Here is a 17,072-nt window from a genome sequence, read left to right as displayed (position 1 = left end):
AACCAGATCCATGAATTTTGACCAGCTTATCAACATCTCTGGCTCCTCAGAATAGTATGACAGAGATGGCATGACTGTGGGTATAAGGGAGATGAAGGAATATTGCAAGAATGGAGATGAGATGCAAGCATTGAGATGGAAGAGATTATGCACAAAGAGTGGAAGAGAGGGTAAAGGAAATTTTGAATAAAGTAGGATAGATGAAGATAATATGGATAACAGAATTGAAGAAGTGAACGAGAGATAACGCGAAGGAGATAACAAATTCTATGCAAAAGAACTAAATGCAGAATTAAAATCCACATTTGGGAAAACTCCAGATGCAAAATGTGCAAATATGAAGTATCCTTTGAGGTGTACTCCAGAGTCTGTCACAGATGCACATCACCCAGCTCAAACGTACAAGCGATTTCTGTTTCGCTGGTTCTTTTCTATGGTTGGATCTCTGAGCAGCGGAATAGAAGAGTGGTATTTGTACTCGATAACTCTATACCTGGAGCATTAGATTTAGTGGAGACCTACAGAAATTCTTACTCTAGAGAAGATGAGAGTAAGGAAGGCACTGTTTCATTTAAGCCAAAGATATCCATGTTAATGTGGAAGCAGTTCATGAAGATTTGGATCTAGTTACAGAAAACCAGCAAAGGACAATGCCAGAGGAGGCATAGTGGTTTAAAATATTTAGAGTTAGTGTTTTTGAGATGATAGGATAGCAGTCCAGGCAACAATGGGGAGAAGCTGAGCCTATATAGCAAGTATGCTAGGTTAGAGGAGTGGTAGAGATTGAGGAATGAGGATAGAGAAGCTAGTAGAAAACTGGTAGAGGAAGAATAATAGACCAATTTTTTTTTTTTTTCTATCCGAATTTGCATTAAGAGATTCATAGAAACAATCAGCAAAAGCATGCATTGAGTCTATAGGTTACACATGAGCTAAAAAGAACAATGGGTTTTGTGTGTGTTGGTGATTGTTGGTGCTGTCTTTGTAGCATGAATAAGAGCTGGTTTCTGCCTCAGTCAGTGTAGATTAAGTGGCACGAATCAGACATAAATTTAGAGACCCAAAGTATGTTAATGAGAAGAGTTTATAGTTTACAGAAAAGAAAGCCATAAATCAGCAGTTAAATGAGCTGTGGTGTCAGATAGATCAGGCCAACGCAAGTGTCCTAGCCCTAAGAGCCTGGGCAACAGTGACTTAGCAGTCAACTGGCCAACTGACTATTGCTCTATCATTTAGATTTAACAAGCTGTACAACCTAAAGTACTCAATGTGTCAAGATGACTGGTTCTTTGAGCAGGTGAGCTGTCCTACTTAGACTTCAGAAAGAAGGATGCTTGCAAACCAAATCTCCATGTTCCAATGTGCTCTGTCTACAGCATCCATCTGTGTAGTCCCTTAAAAACTGGCATCGAACTTGACAATGGACAATCTCCTCAAGCTCACATGCACACTCTCAAATGTCTAGTTCAGCAAGCAGTGATCTGACATCAAAAAGCTTCATGCAATTCAAGACCTCTTCATGCTCTGTTTTGCCTCTTAGCATGACTCATGTCTTAGTCCTGAAGCACACTGCAGTCAAGGGCAATTTGCCAACTGCATCAACTGCCTGAAGTTGCTCTGAGACCATTCTAGGCGCATGAGCTATGTGTGATCACCCAAATGTTGTTGCCTAGGCTATCAGCCATGCACTGGCCCTCTCCTTCCTGCTTAGAACCTGCAACTATTAAATTGCTACGCATAAACTGGAAATGTCACAGCACAGCTTCCTTCATAGCCTTCAGACTCTGCTTCTGGTAGCAGCTTCTATAGGCGAACATAGTAGGCTACATCAAGTTTTCTCCAAGTATTCCAGGACACTCAAGTCTTCGAGCTACCAAAGTGCAAGGATTCACAAGCCTCCAGCTAGATTGGTGCACTTTCAGACACTCCAGACCAAAGTGCAAGCAGCTATGAGTCCACACAGGACAGGATCAAACCAGAACCTTGTCCCGAGCAACAGAATCCTGTTGCTCTGACCCAAAGTGGAATAAGATGTGATATTCACAAGGAAGGAGAGAGGTCTACATTTTAGGAGATGCATCAAGTCATTTGTTCAAAGTGAAGAAAGAAAAGTTAACCACACAGAGAACGAGATAAGGAAATGTGTGCAAAGAGCACCTAGGATCTTTGGTCTTTCTACATCAAAATCACTACTAACAGCACTGTGTATCTAACAAGTCATTTGATATCATGTCAAGCACTGTTCTGAGCGTGCGCGCGCGCGCACACACACACACACACACACACATACATACTTCTTTCATGCACAGGGCTGAAACACTGTTCCAATTCAAAGCAATTTCATCCGGAATAACTAATGATTCTACTCCCTTTGGCTTCATTTCTTGGCCCTTTTCAAAACATTTGCACAGGCCATTTCAAGTGTCTGGGATCCTACCTAAAACTTTATACTCTTTCTAACAAGTTTATACTATGGATGGTTACCACCCACTCATGGTTCATCTTTTAACCACCCCCAGTGAATAAGTGACGTTTATGATCGTTCAAGATTGCAAACCTGGAGCACCTCTTTGGATGGCAGTAACTGTTCACAGCCCCAAAGAAAATGAGGTCACTCCCTGGCATCTAGCTTGAATCACCATTATGTCATTTAAATAGACCCCAAAGCAGATGGCATGAGCAGAGGGCCCCCAAAAGACCAATTAAGACAAGACACAAAGAAACAGTCAAGGAATGTCCATGATAAGATCCTTAAAAATTATCTTTAATTGATGCCAAATATGAACAGATCATGAAATGACAGAACCAAGTAAAATTGCATAGATGAAAACTATGCGCATTGTTAGGTTCTCCCTTCGTAACACTCACTGTCCTCGACCCGACATGGTAAACGGTTAGGGCAGGGCAAGTGCAGGGGAGATGAGATGAGACGTGTCCTTAACTCAAGGAGCAAGCGACTGGCAAAGCCAAGAAACAAAACAGAACGGCATCAGCTTCAATGGTTTGTCGTCCTGAGGGTGCACTTCAAATGGACACTTCTCGACTTTAGTTTTTAGCCTCAGGAATACTTTATCTTTCATCTTAGAGGTATGTCACAGCGTCCATGTCACTTATGGCTGCTGCATCAACAGTCCCTAAACAGTGCACTGAAGAAGAAAGAGACTCTTACAAGTTTGGGAAAGGGAAGACCACTTATGACCTAGCATATACTCTGCAAGGACTTTTCTTGTTTTATTTCCTTTCCTCATTCCATTTTTCTTCTTCTGTGATTTAGGAACAAAACTTCTCTAGATCCTTTGAAGTTTCACACCACGATTTCCCTGTAAACTCCCAAAGAAAAACCACTGTGACCAGGGTTGACCTCCTCAAAGCTGTCCTAAGGGCAGCAGAGCCTAACCCTTTGCTTGCACATGGGCATCCCCGAGAGCCAATGAGCAAAGAGGCTGCCATTTTCTCTCAAGGCTTTTAACCTTATGTCTACGCCCTGAATGAGTTTGCACAGTGGCCCAAGGTGATGGGCTGGTTTTGGTTAGCAATTCAGTTCCTGCTCGCTTCTTTACAAAAGTGGTAAGTAATGTACATTCCTTGAAGATTTACCTGAGTCATTCTAGACACGTTTGCATATACCCTGAAGTCCCATGCTATAAATGTAAGTACTACTGGACTACACCATAGGTGAGAGTCTACCTCCTGAGATCACAGTTCAACCTAGCTTGGGTCTGCTCCTCAATTCAAGCTTGTTTGTCTTCTCAAAATGAATATAAACATCAAAAGGCCTCACTCTTGCTTGGAAAGGGCTGGAAGATAACGTGGTTGTTTGGCAGTTTATACTCTTTCTAACAATCTTATACTATGGATGGTTACCACCCACCAACTCTCACCACTCCCAGGAATAAGTCATTCCTGGAAGAAAATGGGGAATTGCCTTCTGCTAATGTTCCCTTTCTACTTTCTGTTCAATCCGATCTACCAAACAAGAAATTAAAGTTTAAAGTTGCCTTTTTAAACATGTGTTTTGAGGCCTCCTATATTGAGTATGAGGTTGAAAACTAATTTTTTTTACTGATTTTTTTTAGACACTAATTTGAAGAATTTGTAACTACACCCGACATGAAGAAAGTCCTTTCTGGGTTGAATGTCATTTCTACTTAGGAAAATTTCTCAGCCACCACTCAGACACTTCTTTTTTCTGTTCTAGCTCTCAAGAGGATCAAGGCTGTGGTAACCTCTGTACTTTAGTTCTACCACAGCAGAATCTAAAGCCACAACACAGTTCCATTTTAGAGAAATGACTGTTCATTGACTACAATGTGGGAGAAGTATCTGACCTGCTGTCCTGGACTAAGCCATAAACACTCCCAGTGAACAGATGTCACTGAGCTTCAGAATTCAAGTCTCAAGGGGGAGTGAGGTGGGGGTGTGCACAGATGCAGGAAGGGGAGAGAAAAGCCAAACCAAACCAAACCCTTTCCTGGCTCTAGTCAGTCTTCTAGAAATCTGAGGACAGAGGAAATGAGTATCTTTGGTCTCTCTGATTCAGATCGCTTGAAGTGAATTAAGCACTTCAGAGATTCTGGGATGGCTAATAGCCACAGGATGACCTGACCCTTCCAAGGGCACCCTATTGAACTAGGGCCCTGCATGTTGGAAGAGCCGGGCTATGGCTATCAGTGCATCATAAGTCTTCTCCTTTCAGAGAAAACGGGTATAATAAGCATTAGGGCATGAGCTATCGAGGCTCAGTACCTAAGAAGGGGGTGAAAGGACAAAAAGCCTGGGAAAGGGAGTCATGAAGTGGACCAAATGAGAGTCATTCCTTAGTAGGCAGTTTAGTTAAGTGCACCTTCAGGTCTACAAAGACATCTCAGCACATTTCAGTGCAGCGGGGGAGAGCTTGGTCAAAGGTCGCATGCCTATGCTACACAGATCATCCCTGTACTTGTCACCGCGTTCACTGCAATGAGCTACAGATGGATAGCCAGCATCCAAATCCCCCATCCGCTCCAAATGCACAGCAACAGCACATCCCCAAGCCCAGGCAGACCACTTCACCACATGCAGCACTTTTTCCTTCTAACGTATACAGAGGATTCAACCTGTCCAGGGCATAGCTACAAGAGGCACACCAAGTGTCCGGGGCTGGCTGATCAGTCTTGGCCTCATTGTCTCCTCCTCTAAGCCATCCATCCCATAGTACCGAGTGGATTATTGCTGTTGACAGAGTTCTGCTGTGTCCTAGATCTCCGAGTCAAAATAAAACTACAAGATATCCCTGGAGACTGGAGGAGTTGGCATTTTGCCCCCAACTGGAGACTTGCAAGCATGTAGAAGCAAAGATCAGAACGATGATCTAAGGTTCAAAGAGTGAGCAACACACGGGAGGGTTTAATACCCTATAGTCAGAGGTTGGCAGTTCTCAGTCCCTCATCTTCCAGGATATGTGTTGTGTTCACTCTGAATACTCACAAAAGTTGTGCAGGGAAAGAAAATGTCCATCTTCCTTCAGTTGAGCTAGACAGCCTGGATGTCGTCATAGTTTCTTGGTTGATGGCCTCACTTCTCTGAAGACTGGATGGGGTAAAGGAATGGAAGTACCAGGGAAGATTCCAGAAGAAGCCAGGCAAGGATGTAAGGCAGACAGTAGTAGGCAGCCACATGCTAAAAGCAGTATGAAGGTTCCCCACTCTACCGTCCTTAAAAAGACAATGACTGCCTCTCCATTGGTGAATAGCTGCTGGACTCCAGAGCCTGTGTGATATGGCAATCTTTCAGCTGGACACAGCGTCCCCATCATTCTCTGGATTCAGTGGCTGGGGCAGCAGCAGTCAGGTGTTCAGCCAGTAAAGTGACTTCCATGTGGGACAGTCATAGGAGCATCATAGGAGATACCTAGAGGAGGTTGGCCAAGAAGGCTGGCCTATGTAAGGTCACTGTGAGCTAAGTGTTCCCATGGTTCACAATGATACCCCCAAAGACCAGACTATCAGAGATCTGCAAAGTGCTGTAGCTGACAGGGAGAGAGTGGGGAGAAGGAACCACTGAACCTGAGGAAGCTTTGTCTGTCCAGACTGGCCTTCCACGTTCTCCAAAACATTTCTCTTGCCTTCTGATGGAGAAGAAAAAGAAACAAAACAGTACAGAACAGGTTTACGGTTCACGTCCAGTTCAAAGACGGGTCTCAGTTCATATCCAGAGTCAGGCTGCCCAAGAGACCAAGTCCTGTAGATGGCCAGAGAAGCAGCACCTGCTTTCTCTTTCTCTTCTTTGGGGCTCAGAGGGTGGTGTGGTCTTCTCACAGTGGTGAAGTGAGAGAGTGAGGATGGAAGAACAAACAAGACCAGAAAGCGAAAGGTCTGCGCCCCAACCCTTCCTCCCCTTTGTTAAATGACTTCCCAGCTGAGTTATGGAGGCACTTTCTGCAGTTCACTGTGGGTACAGATAAAGGCACTAAGCAACTATTAAATCAATTGGCTGAGTTTCTTCAGGGAGCCTCAAGGGGAGGGCTGAAGTCTCTATAGACTTCAAATCATGACTGCAAAAAGAAATCAGCTCTGCTCTGGGTGCATGAAGAGATAAACATTATCACTTACATCCTAGGAATGCACCAAAAAACCATGCAATATTGCACCTTTTTTTGTTGTTTGTTTTGCTTGTAGTTATGTTCAGCTAGAAAGAATGCTTGTCTTAGGTGTATTAAATACCTTGATGACTTATTTAGTTTTCCACAGTTTCCCCTTAAAGGATGGGCATATTGGTCCTCTCTCTGCCTATACCTGCACAGAAGCTTGACATTTCCCTGAGCAAAGGCAGGAAAATTGACGGGAGTGTCCCCCACCCCCACCCCCATTGTTTCTTTTGGGCCTTTCATCCCACAGACTTGTGATTTTTAGTATTTTCTAATTTTTATTACTGAAATCATGCATTAATTAAGTCAAGGTACATCTTAATCAAATAGGCCATAATGCTGACTAAGAGAACATGCTTTGAGCTCCAAAAAGGGATTGTTCCCATCTGACTAACATATGTACTTAAATACAGTACTTTAGTTGCTAAGAAAAGAGTTAATAAATGAAGGAGTGCACTTTTGGTGAATGCAAATGAAAAAGGGCCTATATTTAGAAGAGTCAATTTCAACGTAAGCTTATTCCCTATTGTCTGGGTTAACTGTCTCGGCATGCTATTATAAAATAAATGTTATCAGATTCAAACATGCTTACCATTTAACTCTTGTGCTCTTGCAATAAAGAGGGTAGGGTGGTAAGGTTTTGCATCCACTTCTGAAGGTCAGGGATCAGGGTGCAGGATTAGTGAGAAAAGACCTGTATTTGGATCATCTGCAGTTGAGAGAACTTAGCAGCCCTACAGATGAATCAACTCATTTAATCAAGTTACCCTTTTCTTAGAGAATAGACTGGATTTGGGAGAATGGGGCAGATGGAAAATCCCAGCAGACTGGGACCGGTAACAGATGTATATGGTGCTTTGAGAACCGGTCTTAATTAGTCCGGATTTTGGTTGCCTTGTATGCGGTTCAGCTGATCAAAATAAAAGCATTTGTTCACTGACCACTGAGGCTGTTAAGTGTTCCACAGAGAACACTAGCTGAAAGAAATGTGGTGTGCAGTTTGCAAAGACTTTAGAGTGGAGTCCCATGCAAATCTGAATTTTGTATTCCTAAGTGGTCATCTGATTTTTAGGTTTAAAAAAAAAAAACTTATGCCAAAAGATTGGAAATATTTCAGTACAGGGAGAGCATGAGTCTTGTTTCACACAGACTACTTCATGGACAGCATTGAAGCCAGTTTTATAAAATACTTTCTCTTCTCATTTTTAATAAAATGACAATAGTTTCTTTTTGATGGGTCTTGAAAGCTTCAGGTTGGCCACTCCCCAAACTCACAATGCAACAATGCATTGCCAGTTAGATAAAGCATCCAAAGACTAATGTTTAGTGAAGTATCTACAGAGTGGGACATGAGTCACCAGGGGCTTTGTTTGGGGCTTTTGCTTGCTTGCCTGTTGCTTTTTAAACATCGGTCAGGAGCTTGCTCTTATTAACGCAGTTTTGATCAGCCGTGGTGCAGTTACCAGTTCTGATATTGGCCTGTCTGTAATGGGCTAGGCTATTGTTCATGTCCTCTTCGATCTCCATGTACTCAGACTTGCTGATCGTAGAGGAGCTGCGCCGGCTGAGGTCACTGTCCGAGGCTAAGTTAGGAGAGCTAACGTGGAGTAACTGAGCCTGCTCTTCCCCCTCAGTTTCTCGGTGGTAGAAATAGTTGAAATTGGACACAATGACAGGTACGGGCAGGGCAATTGTCAGCACACCAGCGATGGCACACAAGGAGCCCACGATCTTGCCTCCAATTGTCACAGGGTACATGTCACCGTATCCCACAGTGGTCATGGACACCACCGCCCACCAGAAAGCATCGGGGATACTGGAGAAGTGCGACTCAGCTTCTTCCGCCTCGGCAAAGTACACTGCGCTAGAGAACAGTATGACCCCAATGAAGAGGAAAAAGATGAGCAACCCTAACTCTCTCATGCTAGCTTTGAGGGTCTGGCCCAGGATCTGGAGGCCCTTAGAGTGGCGAGAGAGTTTGAAGATTCTGAACACCCTTACCAAGCGGATGACCCTGAGGATGGCCAGGGAAGTGGCCTGCTCGCCCTTCTGATTTCCCTCCTGCTCAGCTATCTCCGTGCCCAGGGTAATGAAATAAGGAATGATAGCCACGATGTCGATGAAGTTCATGATGTTCTTAAAGAAGTCTGTCTTGCTGGGGCAGGCGAAGAAGCGCACCACCAGCTCGAAAGAGAACCAGATGATACACAAGGTTTCCACAATGAAGAAGGGGTCTGTGAAGATGTTGGAAGTATAGATGACTGTGGTGTTGTCGATGCGGTGGATGGTGCCCGTGAAGTCCTTGTCATCCTTCAGCTCAGGGAGAGTCTCCAGGCAAAAGATGACTATGGAGATGAGGATGACCATGACCGATACAATGGCTATAACCCTGGCAGGCCCTGAGCTCTCCGGATACTCAAAGAGCAGCCACACCTGACGCTGGTACTCCTTCTCAGGTAGGGGGCGCTCCTCTTCCTTGATGAAGCCCTCATCTTCCCGGAACTTCTCCATGGCCTCCTCGCCCAACTCATAAAATTTGATCTCCTCGGAGAACATGTCCAGGGGCACGTTGACCGGCCTGCGCAGGCGGCCCCCTGACTGGTAGTAATAAAGGATGGCATCAAAGCTGGGCCGGTTGCGGTCAAAGAAGTACTCGTTCCTTAGGGGGTCGAAGTAGCGCATGCGTTTCTTTGGGTTGCCCAGCAGCGTGTTGGGGAACTGTGCCAGGGTCTTGAGCTGCGTCTCGAAGCGTAGCCCGGAGATGTTGATCACCACGCGTTCGCAGCATTCGTGGTCGTCGTGGTCGGCCTGCCGTGGGTAGCTGCCATCCTGGGGGTGACCCGGAGCGGCCGAAGCCTCATCCGCATTCTCCCCCGACATCACCGTCATGATGGAAGCAGGGTGCAGGGGTGGGAGGCCAGGAGAGAGCCCGGGGTGTGAAGGAGCGAGGGAAGAGGGGTGGGGGGGACCCAAGCGCCCCCCCCACCGGAGAGTGAGTCTCCCCCACGCTCACGGGGAGGGGCTTCAGAGCCAGAAGGTTCAGAGGTCTGCAACTTTGCTAGTTACCACCTCCCCCTCCTCCACGCTGCCTTTTACCCAATTTGGAAAGCCCTCTCGCCTGAGGGCCCCCAGTGCAGCTTTTTTGAGAGGCTTGGGTTTTGGGGGTGTGCTCTGTTTTTTTGTGTTGGTGAGTGGGTTTTTCTTCCTGCTCTGATTGCCTTAACGCACACCTGCCATCGCTCCGGGGCTCGCCACAGCTCCCCTCCCCTCCTGCAGCCCTCCTAGGACCCGGTGCAGTGCCAACTCAGCAGATCCCCACGCCTGTCACCCCCTTTGCTGCTCCTTGGCTCTCCCCCCTCCTACCCCTCTTCGCCTGCCGCCTTCTAAGCTCCCACGGGGCGATCGATGGACGCTGCAGAGAAATAAAAAGTGATACGAGGGTAGAAAATCAGAAGCATTCCGATGGGACGAACCTATAGACACCGAAGAGCACAGACTACTAGCTTTTGTAGAACACACCGGACTTTTACTGAGGTTAACACATACGCACAAACAGACACACAACAGACACCCAGAAATCCAAGTTTGGAAATCTTCCATCCCACTTTTCCCCAATGCCCAACAGCCGATCTGTTTACAACTTCGTTAAACTGGAGATCGGAAAAGCGCTTAGAGATACTGGAGGAGCTTCTGGTCCTGGGCAGCAACCCCTCACCCTCAGCCTCCCCCACCCTGTCACCTTAACCTCGGATTCTGCAACCCCGAACTGGGGAGCTTCCTACCTGGCCGGCCGGCTTGGCGCAGGGGCGGTGCTGAGTCGGCGGAGAGTCGGAATGCGGCAGGTCGCCTTTGCAGCAGCCGGAGCGAGCAACGGCCACCTCCACAGCAGCATCCGAGAGGCACCGGCCCCTCGTGGTCCGCGTCCTTCCCCGCTCAGAGGTCCGATCGTTTTATTGAGCAGCTATGGAGGAAATGTCCGCTCCCTACCCCCATCCTCACATGGTGCAGGCAACCTGGAGGCGCTGTCTTCTCTCCGGTTGCAGGGAGTTCCGGAGGATGCAGGGTGGAAAAGCAAAAAGGCCACCCTCTTCCGAGTCACCCAAGCAAATGGCGATAAGCAGCACTCTCGCCCCCTCCGAACACTACGGGAGCCCTTGATTCGATCCCGAGGGAGGCGGGCGGCCCAAAGCCTGGCTCTACATGGCTCTCGGGTCTCGGCACCACCGCACGGACCTCGCTCCGCGGCGCGCCCGGAGCCTTCAGCCGCTCGGAGTGGAGCAGAGAGCGTGTGGCCGCAGGTTCGCTCGGTCCATTTCTGTTCGCTGCAAGATCAGCAGAAACCTGAGAAAGCGCCTGGAATGCGGAGCAGCGATTGGCCCACCCGGGCGTGGGTTGGGGAGGGCGGGGGAGGGCAGGAGCGAGGAGGTAGATGGAAAATATGAGGGGGTGGTTTGGCAGAGGGGGGTTGTCATTCAGTTCCCATCCTTGCCAGCACAGCTTTTCTTCTTTTTCCCTCCTCTCCTCCTCGAAAAGCCCACCACCAACTCCTCTTCCCCGGTGGCCCGCAGCCCCGCCCACGCACGGCCCTTAGCTGCGCGTGCGACCTTCCCCGGGAATTTCACATTGGAGATGGTCAGGTCCGACGCAATGCAGGCGGTGATGTCCCTGGCAGAACTCCTTGGACCGGTCTGCTTTAGATGCAGTCGCACAAGCAATCCTCCTGCATCCCGCTCCTCGGCGCCACCCGCCCCTCCCCCAGGGGCCTCTCTGTCCAGCCACCCTACTCTCTCCGCCCCCCCCCAAGCCCGACCTCCACCCCAGCCGCACTCTGAAGGGTGCAGAGTTTGGTTAGAGCGCTGCAGTTGAGGATCCCCGGGTTTCATCCATGCAGTGTTACTGCTAGAAGGTGGTGCCAAGTGTCTGTTCCTCTTGAACCTACCAGAGGGAGCTGAAGTTTCCCTACAGTCAGAATATTCTGAAATGCAGAGAATGTGATGGGGGACGGTGGGCGAAGGCACCGTGGGCTTGTGGGTTGTCTGCCAACTTGGTGCTAATTGGAACAAACGTGAGGAGAAGCAAGTCGCTCATTTGCCTCCCTTGGTCCTGCCTCCCACACCCCACAACCACCCACTCTGTGGCCCTCTGCCCCCTCAGCACCACTTTATAGGCTCTGGACATATTCGTGCAAGGGTCCCCACAGAAGCGCAAAGCAGTCTGAGCTGGGGACCTGCGCGGCGTCCCCAGAGGCTCGGCGCCTAGGCGATAGCAGCACGGGAGGAGGCAGCCAGCACCTCTAGTCCTTCCACTCCCGCAGAGCCTCTGAGGAGCCCGCAAGAACCCAGAGTCGCCGCTGATTGGTTCCTCGCACGGCTTTCGCACCGCCCCTTCGCACCACCGCGGCTCTAGTCGCCTCCCGCCCACACCACCCACCACTTTTAATCAAAGCCAACGATCGCATCCTCCTGACTCTATTGTGGCTAGTGGAAGGCAGGGGGGCTCTACAAGGATCCCAGGGATACAGCTAGTTAAATCCCTCCTCCAGATTCAGATCCCGGCTTTCCTTTCAGAAAAATAAGTGTTTGTTCTCTTCTCTCCTCCAGATTCCTACTCTGTCTTTTCTTCCACGAACAGCAAGTTCTATTGCACAGTACTCCTTCCCACCTTAAACTCCACCCAGTGCACGCAGGTCCCTCCATCCCAGAAACTCCATGACCCCTTCCTCTTCTGCACTGATGCTCTATTGGTGAAAAAAATAAAAAAGAAAAGAAAACAAAAAACACAGTAAATGCGAGACTCTACCGTGAAATGTCAAGCGCGGTGGTTTGGTGGTCACCGCTGGCTGCTAGAACCTCATGGTGAGCCTGCTGCATGTAATAAACGTTTCCTGGCCGTGTTCTTGCACTACTACACATCCGTCTTCCTGTTCTTCAGTTCCACTTTCTTCTTCCTGGTCCCGAATCCTTGTCCTGATCCATCCCTTATTATGAGGAGATTAGCTTATTAGAAAAGTGTCTCAGGCTACATAGAATCCCAATTCATAAATTCAGAGTTGTGTGTGATAGGATTAGTGGGTCCTCCACATGCCTAATAGACATGATTAAAGCAGGACTTGAATCTCCAGGGAACTTGGGAAAAAAAATTTTTTTCACGTGAATCCTCTGTTGCTAGGAACCTGAAGGCACTTAAGCATTAAACAAAAGTTTGCTCTGCCTCAGCTATGGACCAGACATGTCCTAGGACTGTGTGACTAGACAAGACACACAGGTCCCAGATCTCAGGGAGCTTTCATTCAATGGGAGGCACAGAGAATGAATCAGTAAAAGTAGAATGCAGGTCCAGTACTAGCATGGATTCTCAGACAAGCAGGCCCTCTCTGCAGAGAGATTATTAGAAACCCAAAACAGAGGCCAGCGACTAAAAGAGCAGACTGGTAGATGTATGAACAATGTGCAGGTCCTAAGGCAGGAAAGAATTTAGGAAACAAAAGGTTATTGTGGACAGAAAAACATTACCAAGGAAGAAGGTCATAGTGGGTGGATCATAAGGGCCCCTTTGTGGGGGGGGGGGTTTGCAATGGGAAGGTACTGAAGGATGCACAGCAATATAGAATGGTTGTGTTGGGGTGGGTGTTGTTTACTTGTTTGCTTTTGTTCTTGTTTGAAATGATATCACATTGAAGCCCAGGCTGGCCACAAAGTCGTAGCAACCCTCCTGCCTCAACCTCCCTAGTTTTGGGATTACAGGCTCTGTTTTGCTTTGTTTAATTTTTTAAATGTTTTATTATTTGTTTGTTTGTTTGTTTAGGTGAGGGGCACATGTATGAGGTCAGAAGACAGTTCAGAATTGGTTCTCTCCATCTGTTGTGTGGATCCTAAGAATCAAGGACGGGTGATCAGGTTTGGTGGCAAGCTCCTTTACCTACCGAGTCAACCCACCAGCCCTGCTCCGGGGTTTTAAAAGACTACAAGAATGATTGGTAACAGGGTAGTGGCATGGCAGGCGTCACAAGCAGTGCTGGCTTAGAAGTGTGCTGAGAAGATCTTGGAACTTGCTTCTGCTTTTAGAGGGAGGGGACCAGGGATATGAGCAGAGAAAGATTTCAACAACGTCCCTAGGCCTGTGGCCTCAATAACTGGACAGGTGTTAATATTGACCGTGTACTAGAATAGAACCCGAATTCATTTCTCTGCTATCTGAATGTGAAGTCTGGAACTTTCTATATGCCCCTCTTGTGACCTAGTCACATTCTCCTCGTCTGTCTCCACTGTAGACACTACCGGAAGAACCAGCTCTGCCCGCAGCCACAGTTTGTTTCCGAGGGTTGCCACACTGCAAGGAGTGGTACTCGCTTCCCCCAAACTACGAAAAGGCCCCAGAGAGCCAAACTACCACCTAGAAATAAAATATTGCCTCAATGAACCACGAGAAGCTGGCCCCATTGGAGATGCAGGCTAGGACGGAGCTGTAGAATCTCTGGTTTTGCTTGTCTCAAGACCAACCAGCCACGTGCTTCAGCCATGGGGTCCAGTGACAGGCTGCATCTCTGTGTTCATGAAACAGCAGCCAACCTGGCAGCTTGTTGCTTTGTTCCACTGCTGCCCCGCCACACACACACCACACCACACACACACACACACACACACACACACACACACACACACACACTCCCATATCTTCACTACTTGGGATCACAGCATCCACTAAATCTTTAACACTTGGGTCCTGTCTCTGATAATGTCTCATGAGGAACATTGCCGAGGCTGGGAATCAAAGCTTGTTTGACGCATGTTAAGATTGAAATGACTGGGACATATATATGTTGAGCATACATAAGTCAGAAAGGTAGGGCTAGGTAGAGCGGGTTTCTCACCAGCAATGATGACCTTTGGGCTGGACACTTTTCTGTTCTTGAAGACCGCCCTATGGATTTTAAAGTGTTCAGCATCCCTCTCCCTGCAAGATACCAGCAGCACTTATCACCAGCTGTCTCAACTCAAACTCTCTCCATCCATTGTCAAGGTCACCTTCAGTTAAGAACCATGGAAATAGATGGTCCTCAGGGATCGACCTTGAGCTTGAGCATGGAAAAAGAGGAAATGTGCTTGAATCTTGTGCTTCAGGATGTTCTAATGCCAGGAAGCCAGTTTTTTTGTTTTTTGTTTTTTTTTTTAAAAAAAGCCAGCCAATAGTCAGAGAGTAACAGGGCAGTGTAAGCAAGGAGAATGCTGGACTTCTGGACTTCTGAAGCCAGATGAAAATCTGTGTTTCAAAAGGAGTGGGATCAACCAAGTGCTCTGCGCTGCTAATAGAGAAAGTAGAGTGAGGAACTTGGAATGCACTGCCAGCTTTGGAGATATGCAGTCAAAAAGAGACAGAGGGAGAGATGATATAGGTAAACATGACTCTGAGTTTTGGATAACAAGAGAAGCAGAAGTGGGGGGTAGCCGGCTGAAGGAAAACGGAGGGTAACAAGCCTTTAGAAAAAGATAAGAACTATTACATTTCTATGCTAATGGGAATGATTCAGTAGAAAAGGAAAGATTGTTGATGCAGAAGAGAAAAATTAGAGCGTGTAATTGAGAAGGAAGAGGGAGAGTAGGATCTAAGATGAAAATACCAGATTGGCCTTGGGAGAGGACAGTTATTCTACAGGAAAGGAGGGAAGGAGGGGCCTGGGGGAGGGAGTGGGGAGGTACACAGTAAAGAAAGGTGATTGAATGGATGTGGTTGTAGGCATTTTGGGATATCACCATCAGAAGAAACCTACTCAGGAAGCAAGCACTACTCACCTAGGAGAATAAAGGCGACCACATGAGGGGTGAGGGAAGAAATGCCAGGGGCTCCCTGTGGTGAGGGCTGGTGCAGTGAAGCGATCAGTCCATGCTTGTTTGACAGAAACTTGGATGTGAGTTGACACAGAATTAGTACTGGTGATCTTTTATGAAACAATGTGTAATGAGTTCTAAATATAGCCTCCTTCTTGGGTTATTTTCCTAAATACCACCAAGTGGCAGTAAAGAAGTCGTCTTACCAGGAAGGGGTGTCCATGAGGACTCACCCCCACCCTGCAGAGGGCAGTGCCACAGTAAGGGAATCACCAGGCTCTTTGGGCTTCTTCTATCTGCACGGCTTTCAGAAGTGCCTTTAGACAGGGCCAAGGTGGAACTGTTGACCGTCATATAGAATTCCTAGGAGTCAAAAAGAAAAGCTTGGGAGTCACTGAGTCTAAGATGATGGGGAGCAACCTGTCTGGTCACAGCAATCCTAGATGTTTCTCTTCTGCTAGCATTTGTGACTGTGTTGTTGAAGGCCCTCGAGTCCCATGGGCCATGAAGGAGAACTACATGTGGAGGCAAGGGTTCATTTGGCTTACAGATGACGGTCCGTCATCAGGGCAGGAAGTCCAGGCAGGGGTTTGAAGCAGAAAGCATAGAGGATTGCTGCTCATTGGCTTGTTCCCTCTGGTGTGCTCCGCTACTGTTCTTAGAGAACTCAGGTCCAACTGTTTAGAGATGGCACCACTCGCAAGTTTAGAGATGGCACCACCCGCAGTGGGCTGTGGCCCTCCCTTCACATCAGTCAGCCATCAGGAAAGTGCCCCCACAGACACGGCCACAGGTCAACCTGATGAAGGCAAGTCCTCAGTTGAAGTCCTTCCAGGCATGTCAAATTAACAACCAACATCAGCCATCCTAGTTACCTAAACCTTTAACATTTCCGACCCTTGTTTGCCAAGAAGGAGATGAGAGTTTGTGTGTGTAAAATGCAGTGCCTGTATCACAGGCTATTGTGAGATATCAAATTCTGGTCAGTGCCAGGTACCAAGTTCATGCTCACCAAAACATCATCTTCCAAAACAAAAAGTCCAATAGCTCAGGAAAACCACGACTTTAAATGGAACTCTAATTTACACTCACTGGGACGAAACATTTCCTAGATACTCAAGAACCAGAAGAAAAAGAAAATACAATCCTTGTCATCAGGAGCTGTTACTGGTACTTTTAACATTCAACTATCTCATAATAAGTGCTACAGGACTATTTCAACACATACTAAATATGTGAACTTGTTATTTATAAACATGTATTTTATATGTATATTTAGTGGTATATTTATTATGTGATATAGATATATGTGATATAGACATAAATGCACTGGGCAGCTGTGATCTTTTAGAAGGAGATGAAATGAATCTTATGTTAAGTCTGTGTTTCTTTCTACTGGCACTTTCCAGAAATCATACAGAGAGGTAGAATCCAAGCAAAGTCTGCAGATCTCACTGAGCCTGAGACAGGGCTCTGCTGAGGCAAAGATGACCAAAAACCATGAGGGGAAGCATTAGAGAAGAAGAAGCTACAGCGAGGAAAGATCACCAAGCACCTGCAGGGCTCCTTCTTTAATTCTGCTGCTCAATGATAACCACACGGTGTGAGCTCAAAGTCTATGG

The 17,072-nt window shown here is 47.3% G+C and overlaps 1 protein-coding gene across 1 annotated transcript; it reads right to left on the bottom strand.

Moving 5' to 3' along the window:
* Positions 1–2,743: 2,743 nt before the first annotated feature.
* On the bottom strand, positions 2,744–11,348 carry Kcna1 (potassium voltage-gated channel subfamily A member 1). The gene is made up of 2 exons (XM_028881561.2): positions 10,408–11,348; positions 2,744–10,037 (listed from the first exon to the last, which is right to left on the bottom strand). Exon 2 carries the CDS (start codon positions 9,512–9,514, stop codon positions 8,027–8,029), a length of 1,488 nt encoding a protein of 495 aa, XP_028737394.1. The 5' UTR covers positions 9,515–10,037; positions 10,408–11,348; the 3' UTR covers positions 2,744–8,026.
* Between the last annotated feature and the right edge of the window lie 5,724 nt (positions 11,349–17,072).

The sequence above is a fragment of the Peromyscus leucopus genome, chromosome 3 (assembly GCF_004664715.2).
Source record: "Peromyscus leucopus breed LL Stock chromosome 3, UCI_PerLeu_2.1, whole genome shotgun sequence".
NCBI classification, from domain to species: Eukaryota; Metazoa; Chordata; class Mammalia; order Rodentia; family Cricetidae; genus Peromyscus; species Peromyscus leucopus.
The sequence above is the reverse complement of the archived record's forward strand: the minus strand, read 5'-3'. Positions and strand labels throughout refer to the sequence as shown.

Coding starts and splice junctions, on each gene's coding strand:
- Kcna1 (XM_028881561.2), bottom strand. CDS start 9,514: ATGACGGTGATGTCGGGGGAGAATGCGGATGAGGCTTCGGCCGCTCCG.